The sequence below is a fragment of the Leptosomus discolor genome, chromosome 2, assembly GCF_034619465.1.
Source record: "Leptosomus discolor isolate bLepDis1 chromosome 2, bLepDis1.hap2, whole genome shotgun sequence".
NCBI classification, from domain to species: domain Eukaryota; kingdom Metazoa; phylum Chordata; class Aves; order Leptosomiformes; family Leptosomidae; genus Leptosomus; species Leptosomus discolor.
In genome coordinates this window covers 24,834,414-24,852,500 of record NC_141392.1, presented here as the reverse complement: position 1 = coordinate 24,852,500, position 18,087 = coordinate 24,834,414, and the positions used below count along the sequence as shown (strand labels likewise).

Genomic DNA, 18,087 nt, shown 5'->3' with positions numbered 1-18,087 from the left:
AGACCTTTGGGTGAGCAGATGAATTCCTAGCATGGTTATAGGATTTGATCATGCATTTGGCAAAGCCAATGATGAATCAGATTCTGTACTCATCCATTGCAGTGTTACTGAAAAAGAAAACACATGGGGATTGTAGATAATGGTATCACTATCTGCCTGAGGAAATAATGGTTAACGCCTAGTATATTGTCTTGCAGAGCTCTCTTTTGAGATTACAAGCTATCATTTCTGCTCTTTTTGTTCAAGACAGATTCTCTTTCTCACTTGAGTTTTTTTTAAGCTTCCTTAGTTCTTTCACCCAGTTCTTGGTACTTTGCCCAGCAGAAGGGCAGCTTCTGGCTTTATACTAAATGTGGCTCAGTTTTCCGCTAGGCTTAGCTTTTAAGTTACAATATATAAATGTGGCAAAAGCGACTTTTCCCTCTCCCTGGGGTTTCTCTGAATTTACAGTCCTATTCTGTTCCTTAATTAGAACATTCCTTCCATCCTAAATGGCCTTTCTGACAGTTACATTTTCAAGGTTGTTATGAAGTGTTAATTTACAGTCATTGTTTCACCTTGAACTTTTCTGAACAGGACACCTGACACAATAATAAACCCCACCAATTTACAGTTCCTTGAATCTCAGTTAGTGGGACCTGCATTGCCATAATCATGCCCCTGACACAATTATACTTATTATCCCCACGTTAATAGGACGTAAGCATAAACAGCTCGCCACATTAGACCAAATGAATGCTAGATAGCTCTGAGGTTGTTTCATGTGATCCTCTCAAAGGTTTGTCAATCTGCTGGATGTCTCCATAATATCCCGTGAGAGAACCTGCTGCTTTAGAAACGTGCCAAAAAGTCTACTGTGCAGTTTCAATGCATAAAACTATGCAGCCAGAAGCAAAGTAGAAATAATTCTTTATCAGGAGAGAAAGGATTGGTTGCTTAAGGGAATATTTAAGTGAGCTTGCCTCTCTTCCAGAATTCATAAATATTTAAACATTTCTGATCCACATGTCAAAACAGTGAACCCATGATGCACCCGAAAGTTAAAGCCTGAACAACCACTTGAGCTGTGGCTGTGATAAACACAACAATTGTTTGTGCTGAATGCTGCTTGAAACAAAGTTGAAAACCTGAGCAGATTTTTGGCTTTTATTTGATTTATCCTGGGTTGGAAAACAGCCCTTATACTCTTTTCTTTTTTTAAAATGACCATTGCCAATTTCTTCGCCTAACAGGAACAACATGCAAGACTACATTTTCAGCTAATGCCTAGTTCAAAAGAGGACAGACTGCAGATATTTTAGGATGAAGAGTACCTCTTCACAGGTTCCATCCATCAGTGATACCCAAATGGGCTTTGAAGGCTTTTCTAAAAGAAAATATTTATGATCTTCTAATGCAAAGAAGCACACTGCTGTGTGTGATACCCCACTGAAGTCAATGGGACTATTCATGAAGTAGGATACTATCAAACCAGTTGGTATTTCAAAATTTGTTCCATTTTGAAAGATAAATCCTGCCCAGAGAAGTTATGTATAGTTGCCATTTTGCTACCCTGAGAATTGGAAGGAGACTGAAATGAGAGAACTGAGAACTGCAAATGAAGATGCAACAGATGCATTTATCACTGGAAAATAAATAAAAAAAATAATCAGCTACTCCAGCACTTGGGGTAAGGTCTGCCACAATTCTGCTTTGGCAAACAGAGTAGCTGTATGAAATGAGAAGTCCATAATGAGTGGAATTTGTGCGAGTGACTGCAGGCTGCCAAGGGACTCTCCTTGATTTCCTAGAACAGAAGAATCCCTAGAATTGACCTTTGCGAGTTCACTGTCATCACATGCTCCTCTGCAGCTGGCTTCTGTTTGGCAAGACAGTGAGACAGAAAAATCCATCTCAGTGCCTCAAAAGGAGGGGGGCAGGGGGGAAGTAACGTATCTTTCCCCAAAGTTGGCTGCATTTAATTCATACCCAAGGAATTATTATTTATTTCAAATAGCTACGAGTAATTTGGAAAGAAATCAGCAGTAAGCTTCCATAACGACGGTCTAATCTATTACTTTTTCTCCCTGCAGGCACAATAGTTTCCAGGGAAATCTTAATGAGTTTCAGATATGTATAGGAAACAGACTGTCAAAGCCAGATTGTCTTGTGTGGATTTGAGATGATTTTGCTTTCCAAATCTTAGGCAATAAGACACCTAAAGAGAACAAATCCAGGGAGCGGAGAGGGAAAACCAATTTTGCTATAAACTAATTTATTTCACCAAGGAGGATTTTGGTCTTGTTTTTGTGCAAACAGTGTGTCGCCATCCTTGTAAGAACAGTAACCCACTAATTTTAGCTGGGAAAGAGAGGAGGCCAAATAATATCTTGTGAATTGATATAACTGAGGATGGATTTAACCGCCTGAACTCTCATAGAGAACCACCAAGATGAAGGATAGCAATATTGCACATTTGGTCAGCCTTGTCTATGTAGTAAAGCTTTACAAACTACACAGGTGCCTATATTAACACTTTAACCTCTCCACAAGTGCCTTTTATTTCTGTTCATTATAGACTAAACAGAAACATCCTGCTTATATCAGAACATGTGTATCTAAACAGGTACTATAGAAACAGAACAATGTCAGTGTTCAGTGTAGGTGCTTTAAGTTATATCGAATCCGCCTCCCCATCCAACTTCAAACATATAATAGAGTATTTAGACAGCCTTACTTTAGTGGACCTAAAATTAGTTACTCTGAATCACGCTTTAGAAGAATCTATTTTTGTCCTGTACTATACAGGAAGCTTAAGTTCCTTGGCACCTCATTCAGATGCTGTAATCACTCTTGCCCCCATCCTCCAAATAGATACATTCTTCGTAAAATAGAAGTTTATGCAATAGGTATGTTTCTAAATTGTAGTCTTTTGGCTCATGAAAATTTTCTCTATATTTAGGTAAAACAATGTTTCTCCCTTTTTTTTTTTTTTTTTAAATAAGGCAAAGGAGGTCACATGTACCCAGATGAGATTTTTCTAGCTACAAACCAGCATAGATCTCTTGCTTTTTAAATCCCTGTTTCTGTTTCTTTGACTTAAAACTAGTGATTTAAATCGCTTCACACACTTCAGAAGACTGGTTAGACTGACTAATCCTACTGCCATCTTGCTCATTGTTTCTTAAGCAAGTAATAACTGCTGTTGAGTTCCTAGGGGCAGGTGGGGAGAGGAGCAGCTGTAATTACTGCTCTTCATTGTTTATACCAGACAAGGAACTGCTACTAACCAAAATCTTTAGAGCAACTCAGTTTCCCAGGGGCAGGGGAGTAAATGCTTTCACATCAGGCTGTAATTACAGGCTATTCTCATGTCCCCATCCCGAAGGGACGGAGCAGGTCCTTGCAATGAAAATGCCCTTGTTAGCCTGAAGACGTAACAGCTAGTAATCACAGATGCTGCTGCTTGGAGAAAGTGAGTTACTGCCACCTTGTCTGCAGGTGGTGAGCAGAATGGCAGCAGCTTCTTGACTCTCTTTGGCATCTTTCAGTGCCTGCTTTGGATGACTGACCAATTTAGAAACGCAGGGATGAGAGAAAGTCTGAGGATCCTCATCACTGACCACAGCAAAACACAAGCCGTACCTCTTTGCTATTGTAATGGGGCTCTTTGAGATATGGAGGGGTCGCAGACCAGGACAGGTATGATACAGGTGATATGAAGTTCTTGTTGGATTGGATTCCAACTTGTAAAATACACAGAAGTCTGTCACTCAGCAAATTATTCGACTTTTAACTTAAGTCAGAAAGGACAGATGAGTCACTAAGCAAAACGTCTATATAGGAAAAGTAGTTGCTTGAGAGCCGAGATACTAGAAACCACGGTTGAGTGACAAGTTTCCTAAATCCCCATGACAGTGCTGGTGTTAGTCGACCTAAGGCAGAGAGCTGTCCAACAAGGGAATGTGTGAACAATGCACAATGTGTCTTAAACCACTGTTAACAGTCGACATTTCTCATGAATGGAAAGATTGTATTTTTTTTTCACAACTACAACACTTGGATTCATCAATTCTCAAGATTTAAAGCCAAAAGCAACAGATGGCAGCCATATTTGGGTTGCTCTCAATTCATATTCCTCCTACTTAATAACAGAGGAAAAAGCTGTTGATGCAAGTGGCACAGACGGGCTCCTTGTTATGAAAGCTAGTCCTTCATCATATGACTCGGGAACCAAATGTGCCTTTACACACTGCTGCAGCCAAAACATATTGCAAACTAGAAGAACACATTTATTTTTGACTCACTTGGCAAAATGTATCTTTTTTATTCCTTTTAAATAGCAGACCGCCAGCATACTGGGGGGGAAAGGATGAGGTTTTTAATAAATAGTATATTAATCAATATGCAGAAAATACTTTCAAAAGGCAAGTACTATATGTATGCTTACTATTGTAATTGCAGATGGACTCAGAATCTCCTTTCTCCTTGTTTTATATTCTGAAGACATGAATCATATTTCTGCGAACGAGGAGGTCAAATTAGCACGATGGCTGTCTGAGGAGCTGATGGCATACTTCGCACGTTTTTCCCCCCAAAGGTAAGTGTTTAATTTAGTGGAAGGCACACATGCCTCTGAGGTCCAGCGGTCACAGATGAGGAGGCTTGCTGGTTTAGATAAAGCAGGTGCCCTGAGGGGTTTGCACATTGCGAAATACTTAGGAACGTGTGAAAAATCAAGCTTCAGTTTTAACTGGGGTTAGAAAGGGCAGGAGTATTTTTTCGATAACGTAGCTATGAAGCAATAGAATGCAGTTTTGAAGTTCCTTACATATCTGCCAACTTCAATTTCAGAAAATTGGTCTATAATTTCGATATTTTTTTCTCCAACTCCAAACAAATTCCACATGCTTCAAATTTAATAAACACTTTCCCACATTGGAAACGGCTATTTGGACAAACCACTGTTGTGACTAAGTAGGAAAGGAGCATTGCCCATAAGTGACAGAAAATAAGTGATTTTAGACTTTTCATTTCAAGGCAAATGTATTTTCACTTACCCTTAAACACGGCTGGTTTTTTTCTTACAGTTTCTAGGTCAGTTACCTAATTAGTCCTTGTCTGAATTGATGATAAAATTATTCATTTCATAGTGTTTAGCTACACCTTTTGCTTATTCCTGTTTTTACCAAGAAAACACTAAAACAAGATGTACTTTATCCACACGGAAATTTGACCATAATCAAGTTTCATTTTTAATTCAGGCCAGAAAGGACAGAAATTAATGTATAAATTGTTTTGCATAATGCAGAGAAGAGGCAATAGGATGTAACTGTAAAGCTGCTGTGAAAGATGTCAACAAATACCCTCTGAATCATAATGAAAATTACAGCGAAGTCCACCTGTTCTGTAATGTAAAAGTTGATACCCATAATCTACAAGATGGTGTGATATAAAAACTTCTAGGAATGGAAGGGTATTTCAAAAGTATTGAACGCTGAACAAGATCCTCATGCTTCCTTTACTGACAGTACAGATCTAGGAGGGTGAGAAAAGGTAGAACTGTCTTTGTTCCTTCAACACCTGCTTGAAAAGGCTCAGCTTTTGTAGCACTTCAGTCATGGGAAACTAGCAAAGTCTCTGTTTTATCCTAGTTTCATGCCATAACCCTGAACAATTACTGTCAGTGAGGCTTTAGGGAAAGGAGTGATTTGGTGCACTTGAAGTGATTACAGACTTTTAACTTTCCCAAGATATTAAAAGAAAAATACTTGATGGGAGAGTGATGAAGTAGCATGGAGCCTCCTTTGGGCACCTGGGGAAACCCAATTTATTTAGCGGATTTATTAGTATCTTTGTCAGAAGAAACCTACAGTACTGGTGCTGATGATGATTTTTTTTTTTTTTTTTGGTGATCGTAAATCAGAGTAGTGTGCCTCAGTGCATGGAGGTGTAGGTATTGAATGCAGCACACAGGATTGTTTCCTCTTGCAGTGGACTGGAAATAAAAATAGTGGCTGATACAGAAGGCTTGTAACAAGAGGGTATGAATGCCCTCTTCGAGAAAATGCCATGAGAAGATCTGAGCATTATGGTCTTTGCTTGTCATACTTAGGTTTTCTGTGCCATTTCTCCCTTTCATAATGTGTATCAGCATTTAGTTAGCCTCTTTTTTTTTTTTTTTTTTTGTAATTTTAAGCAGAGCTAGTTTGAGCATAAAGATCAGAAAACAGGATTTGCTCGTCAGGAGCTTTAAATCTAATCAGTTTGCAGCTGTTGTACGGTCACGATGTAATTCTTGAGGGGAAATTCAATTAACAACTATATTTAGGAGACAGCTGGAGATAACAGCTATCAGTAGGCCTAGCCCTGTTATCACATAGCCATCGCAAGCTTTATCCCAGGCCCACGGGCCAATGGCAGGGCCCGGCTCCCCTGAGCCCCGCTTTACTGACTAGCATTATTATTTCAAATAAGCCTCTCAGACAGCCACACGGCCCGCCACCAAACGCCGTGGCTAATTATCTCCCTCCGGAGCCCATCCCCGCGTCGCGTTGCAGTAGGTTCTTTGGGTGAAGACCAACGCTCAGCTCTCTGCCGCAGCTCTGCTCTTGAGAGTAGGCGGAAAGGGAACGTTCTTGCCCCCAGTCACGCGTTCGGACGGCGGCAGCTTGACGAAAAGAGCTTTTTAATAAACCGCAAAGCCCCAGAAAGCGCACTCGCACTCTGAATTCGAGTGGGGGTCACGGCCTCTCGGAGGTGCCCGTACGGAGAACCTGCGCCCGCCGTCGGCCTCCGGCCCTGCCCGGGGCCACCCCGGCGCTCCGTCCGCAGAGCCTGTGGGCAGCGGGAGCGACTCTGCCCCGCGGGGTTTCTCCCTGGGAGAAGGGGCTCTTGCTGCCGCCACGTCCCGTTTGTGCGGGGCCGCGGACAGCCGGTGCGGCGTGGTGCGGAGCCGCCACCGCGCGCTGCCCGCAGCCCCCCGCCTTCCGTCGCCGCGCCGGAAGTGAGCGAGGCGGGGCGCGGCGGGCGGTCGTTGGCTCCCCGGCAGTTCCCCGGTGTGTCGTCACGGCGCGGCGCTGGCTGAGCGCCGGGGGCCGGGGCGGCGGCGGGGCGCGAAGCAGCGCAGCGCCGGCCATGGCGCCGCCGCCGCCACCACCGCAGAAGGAGATCGTCTATAACAAGCTGCTGCCCTACGGGGAGCGCCTGGAGGCCGAGGCCGCCCGCTTCCTCGCACAGATCAAAGAGAACCTGGCCCGGGCCGTGCAGCTCCAGGAGCTGTGGCCTGGGGGGCTCTTCTGGACCAGGAAGCTCTCGACGTGAGTGCCCAGAGCGGGCTTTCCCCCTTCCCCGGGGCTCCTGGGGCTCCGTCCCCGCCGGGGCGGCGGTATCGCCCCCGGGGTTAAGGCGCCTGCCTGGGAGCGGGGCCTGCGGGCCAAGCGGGTGCGAAGCCGGGGCGCCGGGCTCGTCCCTTCGCCGCGGGGCCGCCCCGGGGCCGGTGGGGCTGTTGGGTAGCGCGGCGGAAGGCAGACTGGCTTCGTAACGGTTCCTCCCTGCGCCGCTTAGTCGGAGCCGACCGGGTGGCGGCTGTCCCGTGCCCGGCCGGGGGTCGGGCGGAGCTGCCCGAGCAGGACTGCGGGCCGGCGGCCGCCCAGCCCGGGCGGTGGTAGCTGGGCGTCAGCCCCTCGCTTACACAAGGCCCGCCAGTACTTCGCCGTAGGAAATGGGGACAAAGGTGGCTTCGTTTGCAATAGCTCGCCTGTCGTCGCTGAAACTTGCGGAATTTTACGAATCAAGCTCTTGTGGGTTGTTTTGTTGTTTTGTTTTTATTTTTCAATGCATACTTGGCCACCTGTTTCACCTCTTGCCTTCTTAGGCAAGTTCTGCGAGATACCGTCTCCATGTAACTTCTGCTGGAGGAACATGAAGTCTTTCTCAAGACAGGCTGTTTGTTAGTTCAGCGCTAGCAGGATTAAATTCTAGCTTAATGCTGTGTAAACACTGTTGGTGCCCTTGATATCTTGCCTGTGCTGTGGCACGGTGTAGTTTATGCTGACGTTGGCTCTGCTATGCCTGCTGGCAAGGTGTTTTTAATACAGATAAAACCACTGTGGTTTCATAGATAGCACTGAGTGGGGCATAGGTTTCTAGGTGAATTTTACAAAGCGCGCTTAACCCTTCTTTCTTTTGAACACTCTGGGGCTGAAAATGGTATCGTATGACTGACTCTGTAGCTTCAGCCACTAAACTCTACTATCATGGTTTTTTTGCTGGATGCTCTGTATGTCTTCATAAATGGTGTTTCCTGTGCACTAGAAATTATGGAATACATGCGTTTCATACAGTTTTGAGATCTTCACTTACAATTTTCCTCCTTGCATAAGTAATTTTTTTAAATATCGGTTTGGGAATTAAATATATATATATATGGCACTCAAATCTCTTTAATATGTATGTATTGAAATGTAAGTGTCTCTTTTTTTTTTGTCTATTTGCCAAGAGGCATTCTTAGATAGAATTACATTGATGGTTGCAAAATGACTCACGTGTTTGCGTTATGTGACAGTTTGAACCTGCTTGGAACCAGTTCAATACTGTTTCCCTTCCTGCCCCCCCCCCCCCCCCCCCCAGCCATCTGCTAGCTCGTACTGGTTTCAGTGGTACCTGTTGCCTTTGTACCTGTGGTAGGACTTTATATACTAATCAAGTTGAAATAAACTGTAGCAGTTCTTACTATGAGAAAGATCAGCATTAGATAAATAGGCTGAATGTGGCATACAAGTCCTCCGAAAATGTGCAGAGCTGTTTTAGAATCATCCTATTACTCACTCTGTAAATTGCAATTAATGTTACTGGTTTAGGCTTCAGGGCAGTGAATTTAGCCTATTGAAAACTGCTGCTGTGCCACTTTATGAATCACAGAAAGGTCAGGAGGCTCTAATTTGTGGTTTTCCACTTACTCTTTGAAGTTTGAATTTATTGTGTGTGTTTGCAACTTGTCTGATGCCTGTTAGTCCCAAGATTTCTTTGTGGCGTATTATATGCGGTAAGACTGTGTATGTTTGAATGTAGGCAGGGAAGGAAATGGTGGGCTTGGTTTAAAAATAAGCTGGTGTACTTAACGTGAGAGTTATTTTGCTTCTTAGTTTAGCTTGACAAAGTACTTCGTGGGATGAAAGGATATTAATAAAAGTTTAGGCTTAGATGAAACACTTGAAACTGTATGGCGTTCTGATGTTGTATGTAAGTGAAATTATAGGATAATGACAATAAAATCAAAGTTTTGCTGTCTGTTGATAGCCAGTGATTCGTCTCCGAATCAACTTCCTACCTTTTTCCTTGCTGCCCAGCTATAATAAATAGCACATTTGTTTAATGAAAAAAAATGCCCACAATGTTCATAATGATATGTACACTGCATAGCTTTGTTGCAGATGTCTGAATTATAAAAGCTACAATTCTCACGATATTCTGAGGAGTAATTTATACTTGAGAACTGTGGCTGACATCTTTAATCTATTTCTTGTACAGATACAAACATTAATACAGACATTGTAGTATGTACGTACATATAAATGAGTAAAGAAAAAATTGCATGCAGATTATATAGATGTATAGTTACACCTCATCACGTACTCTTAACTTTATACAACCTGAATAAACCCTGTAGAGTATGAAGAATGAAAGTGAAACAAATCTTTTTTTGAATTAAAAATTTGAATATCAGTTTCTGTTTCCTGATGACAGCTGAACCTGAGATCTTGTATTTCTTGTACTCCTGACAGCTGAAAACATGACTTGCACATAGTTACCATAAGAGCAGCTGTTTCAGCTGTCTGATGTCATGAACGGAGTAGGGAAAAAAAGCGCAAAATTGGAGCTTATCAGATATAATATCTGTAAGCTGATTTGCATAATTCTTTTATGCATAATTTCCAGTGATGTGAACTGGTTCTTTGATTGGGATGCATGTGTGGAGTGTGGTGAGAGAACTCCCTCCTGTGAAGACAGGAATAATGAAGTTACTTGAGTAATTTACGACTTAGTGGGACTTCTTGTGCAAGTAAAACTACTTGCCTCGGTGAGGGACGTTTAAATCTGTAGTCATTACCCCAAGATTCCTCCAACTTTGTCTAGTAAAATCTGTATCTTGTAAAAGGCTAATCCAGTTGTGAAAGCAGGAGACTGAATCTCAGTTGTATAACTTGCTACAGTGTGTGTGGGGAAAAAGCAGGTTGCATCAAAATCATTTGCTGAAATGGATTTGCGTCATACTCTTTTATGTTCTCTAGGTAAAAAATAGGCTGCTGTTTCAGTTTTTCTTTCATGTTTTACATAGAAACTTTGTGTATGATTTTTTTACACCTTTTTTATTTAGAACATAACCTGTAAATGAATGTGTTAGTATAATATGAACATTCAGTAGTTACTGTACACATAGTTGGCTTTTCAGCCTGGAAAACACACAAATGTCTGTCTGTGCTTTCTACTTCAGTAGGCAAGGACAGAGTTTTTGGAGCTGGGGGGCACGATTTCTGTTCCTGACAGTGTTATTTCATGTGCCTGTCAGGTATAGGCTTATTACAACAAGACAGTTAACTGTCTTGCTGTAAGGTGTGGGGAAAATGCAGCTCAACTGTTTTGAATTAGAATGACAGGACACAAAGTTACTGTGAGGATGAAAACAGCTCAGTGGGACCTGGCTGAAGTATTTTAATCACTATTGCCTATAAATCTTGTTTTACATCTATTTCCCTCTCATCTTTATCAGAAAAATGTAAGCTTTCCTTTTGGATGCATAAGGGATGTGTGTGTATACTGTCTACATGTACGTGTGTTTAAAGTAGTCTTGTTGATCATGATTCTTTGGTTTCCATATAATTTGTCAAAAACTGAGTTTTAGACCAACCATAATCCTGTCCTGTGTGTTAGAAAATGAAAATATGTAGCTAGGAATTTAGGAGAGAGCTTTATTCAGCTTCATAAGTGAAGGCAATTTTTAACTGTAGCAGAGCAGCCAACTTTCTAGGGCAATTTAGGATGTCCACTTGATACGATAGTACATTTCCTAAAAATAGGTCTATTGTAATTGTGGAGTGAGAAATTGGATACCTAATACTTTTAGAACAGGGAATTGGCTTTTTTGTTCTATTTTTTTTTCCCCCTTCATCTCTGGAGACCCTGTACTCTGCGCAGATATGATGGAGCTGCAAACAGAATTTTAACTTCGTGATTGCATATTTGTGGGTGGGTGGGTTTTATTGTTGTGTGGGTTTTTTTTTTTTCTCTCCATGTATCTGAACTCCAAATCAGAACACAGTGGACCAGCACAATGAAGGACAATTTATTTATCGTTTTTGCAGTTGACTGGTAGAACTTGAGAGCTCATAAAACCTTTGATAGTTTTCTGAAAGATGGAATCAAAAGGGAAGTGTAATTAAGATTTCAAGAATCATTGCAATGTAATCTTACCTGCTTTCATGTAAGAAGTCTTATTTTTTGTTTTGTAGCAATTTGGTTCTAGTATTGATTCCCTTCCCATCCCCCCCCCCATCACCCAATTAGTAATTTTTTTTTTTATCCTGAAGAGCCACCATTTATATGGTAAACATGCATCTATGTGATTAGCCCCTAGGTGTCCTTCAGGATTCATGAAGTTCTGCCTGTATTCTTTTATTTAGTAATGGTGATATTTCGTCCTTTTTGAGGGGATATTGTGAAAATGTTGCAGATCCTTTCTGTTACCTTTTGCTCATTTAATTTTGAGGAAAAGGTGATTAGCCCCTTTCCAGAAATAATTATTTTCTGTCATTGTCTTGGTGCGCAGCTGGATTAAGACAAATAATTGAAAGTTTTAAAGTCTGCCTCCCCCACCTACATAAAGAAACTGTAGATATGAGAGCAATTTGGCATCTAGTTCTGCTTCTTGGGCATAGTGACATCTTTGTGTTCAGTACAGTTCTGTGTACTTTACTCCTTCTGCTGTTTCTTAATTAAACAGCATTTTGTATAATAGAACTACTGTTAGCAGATGTCAAGAGAGGTAACCAGCCCAACATTTTATTTTTGGTTATATATAGCAACGCTGACAGCTTAATTGGATCTCATGTCGTGTTTTTTTGTAGTTAAAACTGACTTTTCAGGCTTCTGCAGTTTCTCTTTTTTTTTAAAATCACACATGAAGAAATGAAAACAGTATTCTTTGTTACTTTATACCTAGTATTACAAGAGTGAAGAAGTATGTAGAAGTTCATATCACTGAAGGGTAATGAAATGGAAATTATAAAAGGTTAAACTCTGTTTCAGAACCGTCTGTTCCACAGTGAAATCACAGGATGTTAGGGGTTGGAAGGGACCTCGAAAGATCATCTAGTCCAACCTCCCTGACAGAGCGGGACCACCTAGAGCAGGTCACACAGGAATTCATCCAGGCAGGTTTTGAATGTCTCCAGAGAAGGAGACTCCACAACCTCTCTGGGCAGCCTGTCCCAGTGCTCTGTCATCCTCACAGTGAAAAATTTTTTCCTTCTGTTAACGTGGAACCTCCTGTGCTCCAGCTTGCACCCATTGCCCCTTGTCCCGTCATTGGCCATCACCGAGAAGAGCCCGGCTCCATCCTCCTGACACTCGCCCTTTACGTATCTATAAACACTGATGAGGTCACCCCTCAGTCTCCTCCAAGCTAGAGAGACCCAGCTCCCTCAGCCTTTCATCGTAAGGGAGATGTTCCACCCCCTTAATCATCTTTGTGGCTCTGCACTGGACTCTTTCAAGCAGTTCCCTGTCCTTCTTGAACTGAGGGGCCCAGAACTGGACACACTATTCCAGATGGGGTCTCACCAGGGCAGAGCAGAGGGGGAGGAGACCCTCTCTCAACCTACTGACCACACCCCTCCTGATACACCCCAGGATGCCATTGGCCTTCTTGGCCACGAGGGCACGTTGCTGGCTCATGGTCATCCTGCTGTCCAACAGGACCCCCAGGTCCCTTTCCCCAGCGCTACTCTCCAACAGCTCAGTCCCCAACCTATACTGGTGCGTGGGGTTGTTCTTTCCCAGATGCAAGACTCTACACTTGCCCTTGTTGTATTTCATTCAGTTTCTCCCTGCCCAGCTCTCCAGCCTGTCCAGGTCTCGCTGAATGGCAGCAGAGACTTTGGTGTTGCTGTGCAGCTGGTGTTTTCCTTCCCAGATGTGTACTGTTGTGAAAAGTACAAACACTTTGGTAGGCAAACTCCTTTGAAGTTTGACCATTGTGTCAAACACTGTCTTCTGTTAAACAGTAAGTGAAGACTAAGGGAAATGACTAAGTGGGAGTGATAGGACTGTGTGGCTGGTCATCTCTCTCATGGTCTTATAAAGCACCTCTGATTTGCCTGTTAAGTCTAGCAGTCTGTTTTCAAGGCATGTGGTTTTCCTTTGAGAGTCTGGGAATAGCTCTTCTGTCTGCCTATGAAGTTTTTGTGTTGTCCTGATTATTACTCCATTTATCTTGAAAAAGCTTCCAGGCTTTTGCATTGGCTTCTTCCCATAAAATGTATGAGCAATATATGCTTTTAGAAGGTAAAATACTGCAATTAAAAGAAGTATGATTAAGTTATAAACTTCTGTTAGCCCTTACAAAATCAAGTGTCACCCCTTTTTTTTTCCTGAGGATTTTTTTTGCGTATCCATTTTATGCGTGTGAAAAGTGTAGGTGTTCAAGGGTTGGTGGTGTAATTCTATAGGTAGATAGTGTTTCTGGCCAATCCAGATAATTTAGGTTCCTGTGGTAGAAGAGTGGGGTATCCTGTGTTTCTTTTGTTTCCTTCTGTATTTGAAATAAGGAAAACATGTTGAAATGAGCATTAGTGAAAATGTGCCCATCAAATGTAAAAATCCTCCCTTGAAATCAATGGGAAAAGGGAAGTGGAAAGAAGTACTGGTAGAGTTCGGGTTTGTGTTTTTGTTTTGTTTTGTTTTTTTTTCTTTTGAAAACTGGTGATGATTGGTTTGCCAGAGCCCTGCAACTGTTCCACTGTGTCTTCAGGGGAAACTGGAGGAAGAAGGTTGGAAAGAAATCTTGTAAGCAAAGTGAAAGGGGTCTTGGTATATGTATATTTAAGGAAATTAGCTTCTTTTGGTAAGATCACTAGCTGTGGGTGATCCTGAAACTTTGGAGATAATTTTATTTTAAATTGAGGAATGGAGATATGAGGAAGCACAAAAAAGTACTCAAGCAGTTGAGTCCAAGTTCTGTCACTGTGTGAAGCATGCTTTGTGTCAGTGTCTTTTATTAAGGGGTCTGAATTTTAGTTTTCAAGTAGTCAGTTCTCCCACTGGCAGTTCTGTGAGGAATAAAAGTTTGCAGAGGAGCATGAAGCATTTGGAACTAGAACAGATATAATACTAAACTAAACTCCTCGGCGTGGCAGGAGTCAGTTTCAGAAACCAAGAACACGAATCAAGGCAATTTGTTTTCATTGTTAGATCAGTAACTGCAGATGTTTGCCCCTTTAAAAGCACCTAGCCTCTATTACTTTAAAGCAGGAGTCCTTCAGAGATGTATCTTTCCTAATCTTTTCACATGGTGGTTCCAGTGTAGGGTTCTGCAGGGTGTGCTGCCCTGCATACCAAATAAGCAGTGTGATATCTGGCATTCTGCACAGTCAAGCCTTGATGCTCCGCTGGTGTATAGTTAGCAAGAAATCAATCCAACCTCTACTAAATCTTAAACAAAAACAAGGATTAAGCTCCTCAAAAAACTGTTTCATAGGGGTTCATGTCTTGTATGCTTTGTCTAACTGCTACTTGGAGGACAGCATATTAGAAAGGTTTCTTATGAATCTTTAAGAATAGTTGGAGCAGTAATAAAAAGGAAAGTGTGCTTCCCAGGTAAGCAGTAGTTTACAGTTGTGTGATAGGTAAAATGCTGCACTGGAAATTTATATAGGTTTTGCTGGTGCAGAATATCTTTTGAGACTTTAAACGTATTTCTTTTTTCAATCTCGACTTGAAAACAGCAAACACTTCTTCCAGAGTTGGTCCTAATGAATCTACACTTTCTTAAGATAGTAAATATAACAGATAGCAGTGGGACACCCCACCAGCAAAGCTCAGTGTCTAAACCTTGTCCAGCCTTACTAGAAGCTATCAGATTTGCACTTTACTTGATTTTTATTTTTATTTTTTTTTTAGCTTCTGGATTGTGTCCTGTCTCCTCCTTAAAGTGCCCCAGCTGAAAAGGATAGAGGATAGTAAGGCTGCTTGTGACAGTTGTTGTGTTGTTGTTTTTTGTTTGTTTGCTTTGGTTTGATTTTGGTTGGGTTTTGTTTTGTTTTTTTTTTAAAAAAAGAGAAATAAATACATGGGGATATGGAAATACTAAATTTAATGGCTAGTACATTTTGAACTAAGGTGAAAGAATATGATTCTTGGGTTGTGGTATCTGCTGCGAACATGAAGTTACAGTATTTGTAGAATCTTAGAAGACTGTGAACTTTGTTCAGTCGTTCTTTTTCTTTCTGTAGTTAGTTCAGATGTCACTCTTCCTTTGCTATATATCTTCAGGTTCTTATTCGTTTGACTTGTGAATCAGGTTTTAGTTTTGTTTCACTAAACAACAAGTCATAGGGAGTCTGGCTCAGGTCTTAGATAAAATGGAAATGTTTAAAAATATTGCTGACTCATCTTGTGTTTTGTTTGTAGATACATCCGATTATATGGGAGAAAGTTTAGCAGAGAAGATCATGTACTTTTTATCAAATTGTTGTATGAGTTGGTAACAATTCCAAAACTGGAGATAAGCATGATGCAAGGATTTGCACGTCTTTTGATAAACCTGTTAAAGTAAGTACTGATTTCTGCTGACTGCTGAAATTTTGTCCCTAGGTAGTCAATTGCTTCACTTGCTTCGTGTAGTTTTACACTTCAGTGTAGCAGTAAGTTCTGTTACAGGTTACTTCACTTAATCTTCCCTGCACAGATGGTTAAAAAGAGTTCTTATTATGCAAACACCTTGGTCCTTTCAGAGCTTTAGAAGTGGTATTGAAAGAATGTCAGTTTTTGTTTCCTGTTAGGGAAAGAAAACATCTCAGAGTGCCAAGTGTTAAGGTTGAATCTCAAATAGGGAGATGATGAAGACTGTCTCACAACTTGATAATGTTTGTTTCGCTTAGTCAGACTTTTCCTGAAGATCTTGACAGCTCCATTCATGCAGAAATGCCGCAAGTGGCTAGCTTTTTTCTTGCCTGACCTTCCTGCGGTTTATGCCAAATGCTGGAGATAAGCATAATTCAGAGCAGCGATCTGGGGTATTCTGATGTGCAGTGTGTCAATGTAAATGTTTAATCCTAAATTGCTCATTGGTTTTTTTTCTTTTTTTTTTTTTTTTTTCTATTAGGAAGAAAGAACTGCTTTCCAGGGATGATTTAGAGTTGCCATGGAGACCGCTTTATGAAATGTTGGAAAGGATATTATACTCCAAAACAGAACATCTTGGATTAAACTGGTTCCCTAAGTAAGTTTGCATTCTAAGACATCTGATAGGCTGTAAGTACCTGTAATGCTTGAAAAAAGTACTTTGTCATTTGCTTTTAATACCTGGAATTTGATACACAGTAAATATTTTGCTTGTGTTTTCATGAACTATATTTCAGTAATTGCGTGCAAGACTGTACTAAATAATGTATATCCTTCAGCCAGTGAAGTTGTGTGTTTGTTGTGATGTTTCTCTCTTTCTGAATGTGATTGAGTTCACTTCTAAATATGCTGGAACAGAGGTCTTCATCAACTTCTTTTAGGATGGTAACCCACAGTTTGACAGATTTAATGTTAAATTTTTAACAATATTCAAGTGAAATGTTGCTGTTTTATAATGCAATAAGGGTCTGGGAAAAAAATAAAAAAGTTCTTGTTCTTAAATATGTAATCATTCCCAGTATCTGTAATCTAGGTGTAAACGGATATGCACACAAAGAAAAGTCAAGTACCTTCTATAGAAAATACATACATGTGTTCAAAGTGATGATATAACATATAGACAAATAATTTTTTTCCCTGTTAAGGATTTTTGAAGTATTCTACTGATTTTAAAAATAAAAACTCATTTTCTTTGGTTCCTTTGCGCTGCCAATCACTCCCCATCTGTCAAATTTCCAAAATTACAATAAATTCCGGTTAGAAAAAGTCCTGCTCTATAAATTACAGCTTATAAAAGATATTACATGGATAACTCATTTTGTTTGTTTGAATTGAAACTTCATGTAAAGAAATACAGGTGAAAATACTTAATTGGCTTTAAAAAAAAAAAAAAAATTCTGTCCAGGTATGTTGAAGTACTACCACTGTTTCCTTTTACTGAGTGGAAGATCATGTTGCTGATAAGTGACGTGAACAGAAAATAAATGTAGCCCCGTAACTTGTTACAGAGCATTTCATGCCGAATTTCTCTCACGGCTATGTAGCTGGAAAAATAATTTTGCTAAATTGCATAATTTTGCTAATTGTGGGTATTACTTATAAGTGAAGATCTAAAAGAGCAGAGCCTTTTCTAGTTGGTTTGTTTTGTGCATATGTCAGCACCTAGTGAACCTGTGTACTCTGCTCTGTGGGGACGTTGCCTAGTCAGTGTTCATTTACGGTGTGAGAAACTTGCATGGTGGGGAGGGGGCTTTTCTAAGAGGGAAAGGAGGAGAAGCTGGGAGTAAGATACCAGTTGTGATGGTCAGCCTGAACTGTTTAGCTTTTATTAACTGTGTTGAGTATCAGACACTCCATCTTAATATGCAGTGCGATTTGTTCTCATACGGTGTTTAATTCTTTTTTTTTACGTCAATTTTAAGGGGTATCTTTTTTTGTGGAGGTCAAGAGGTACTTTTAAAAGCTGATTGATTTGGTTTATAGCTGTTAATTTAACTAGTGGTTTAATTTAATTTCTTTTTTTTTTACATTCAGTTCATATCGACCAGGCTTGTCTTCACCTAAAACATTTGTGCTTAATGTATTACATAGGTGGTAAGAATGACTTTTTGTTTTGTTCAGCTCTGGCCGATGTGTAATCTTCTGCATGTTCTGTTAGACTGTAACACTCGTCACACAGGTGTAATTTTCTGTGTAAATAATTGTATT

At 40.8% G+C, this 18,087-nt stretch overlaps 1 protein-coding gene across 1 annotated transcript in view; it reads left to right on the top strand.

The window, feature by feature from the left end:
* The first annotated feature begins 7,216 nt into the window (after nt 1–7,216).
* Nucleotides 7,217–18,087, top strand: part of PSME4 (proteasome activator subunit 4) — a 69,514-nt gene continuing 58,643 nt past the window's right edge. The window contains exons 1-3 of the mRNA XM_086482273.1: nt 7,217–7,298; nt 15,667–15,807; nt 16,361–16,477. Of these exons, the coding sequence (XP_086338399.1) occupies nt 15,767–15,807; nt 16,361–16,477 (158 nt within the window). The 5' untranslated portion in view covers nt 7,217–7,298; nt 15,667–15,766. The remainder of the gene's footprint in view (nt 7,299–15,666; nt 15,808–16,360; nt 16,478–18,087) is intronic.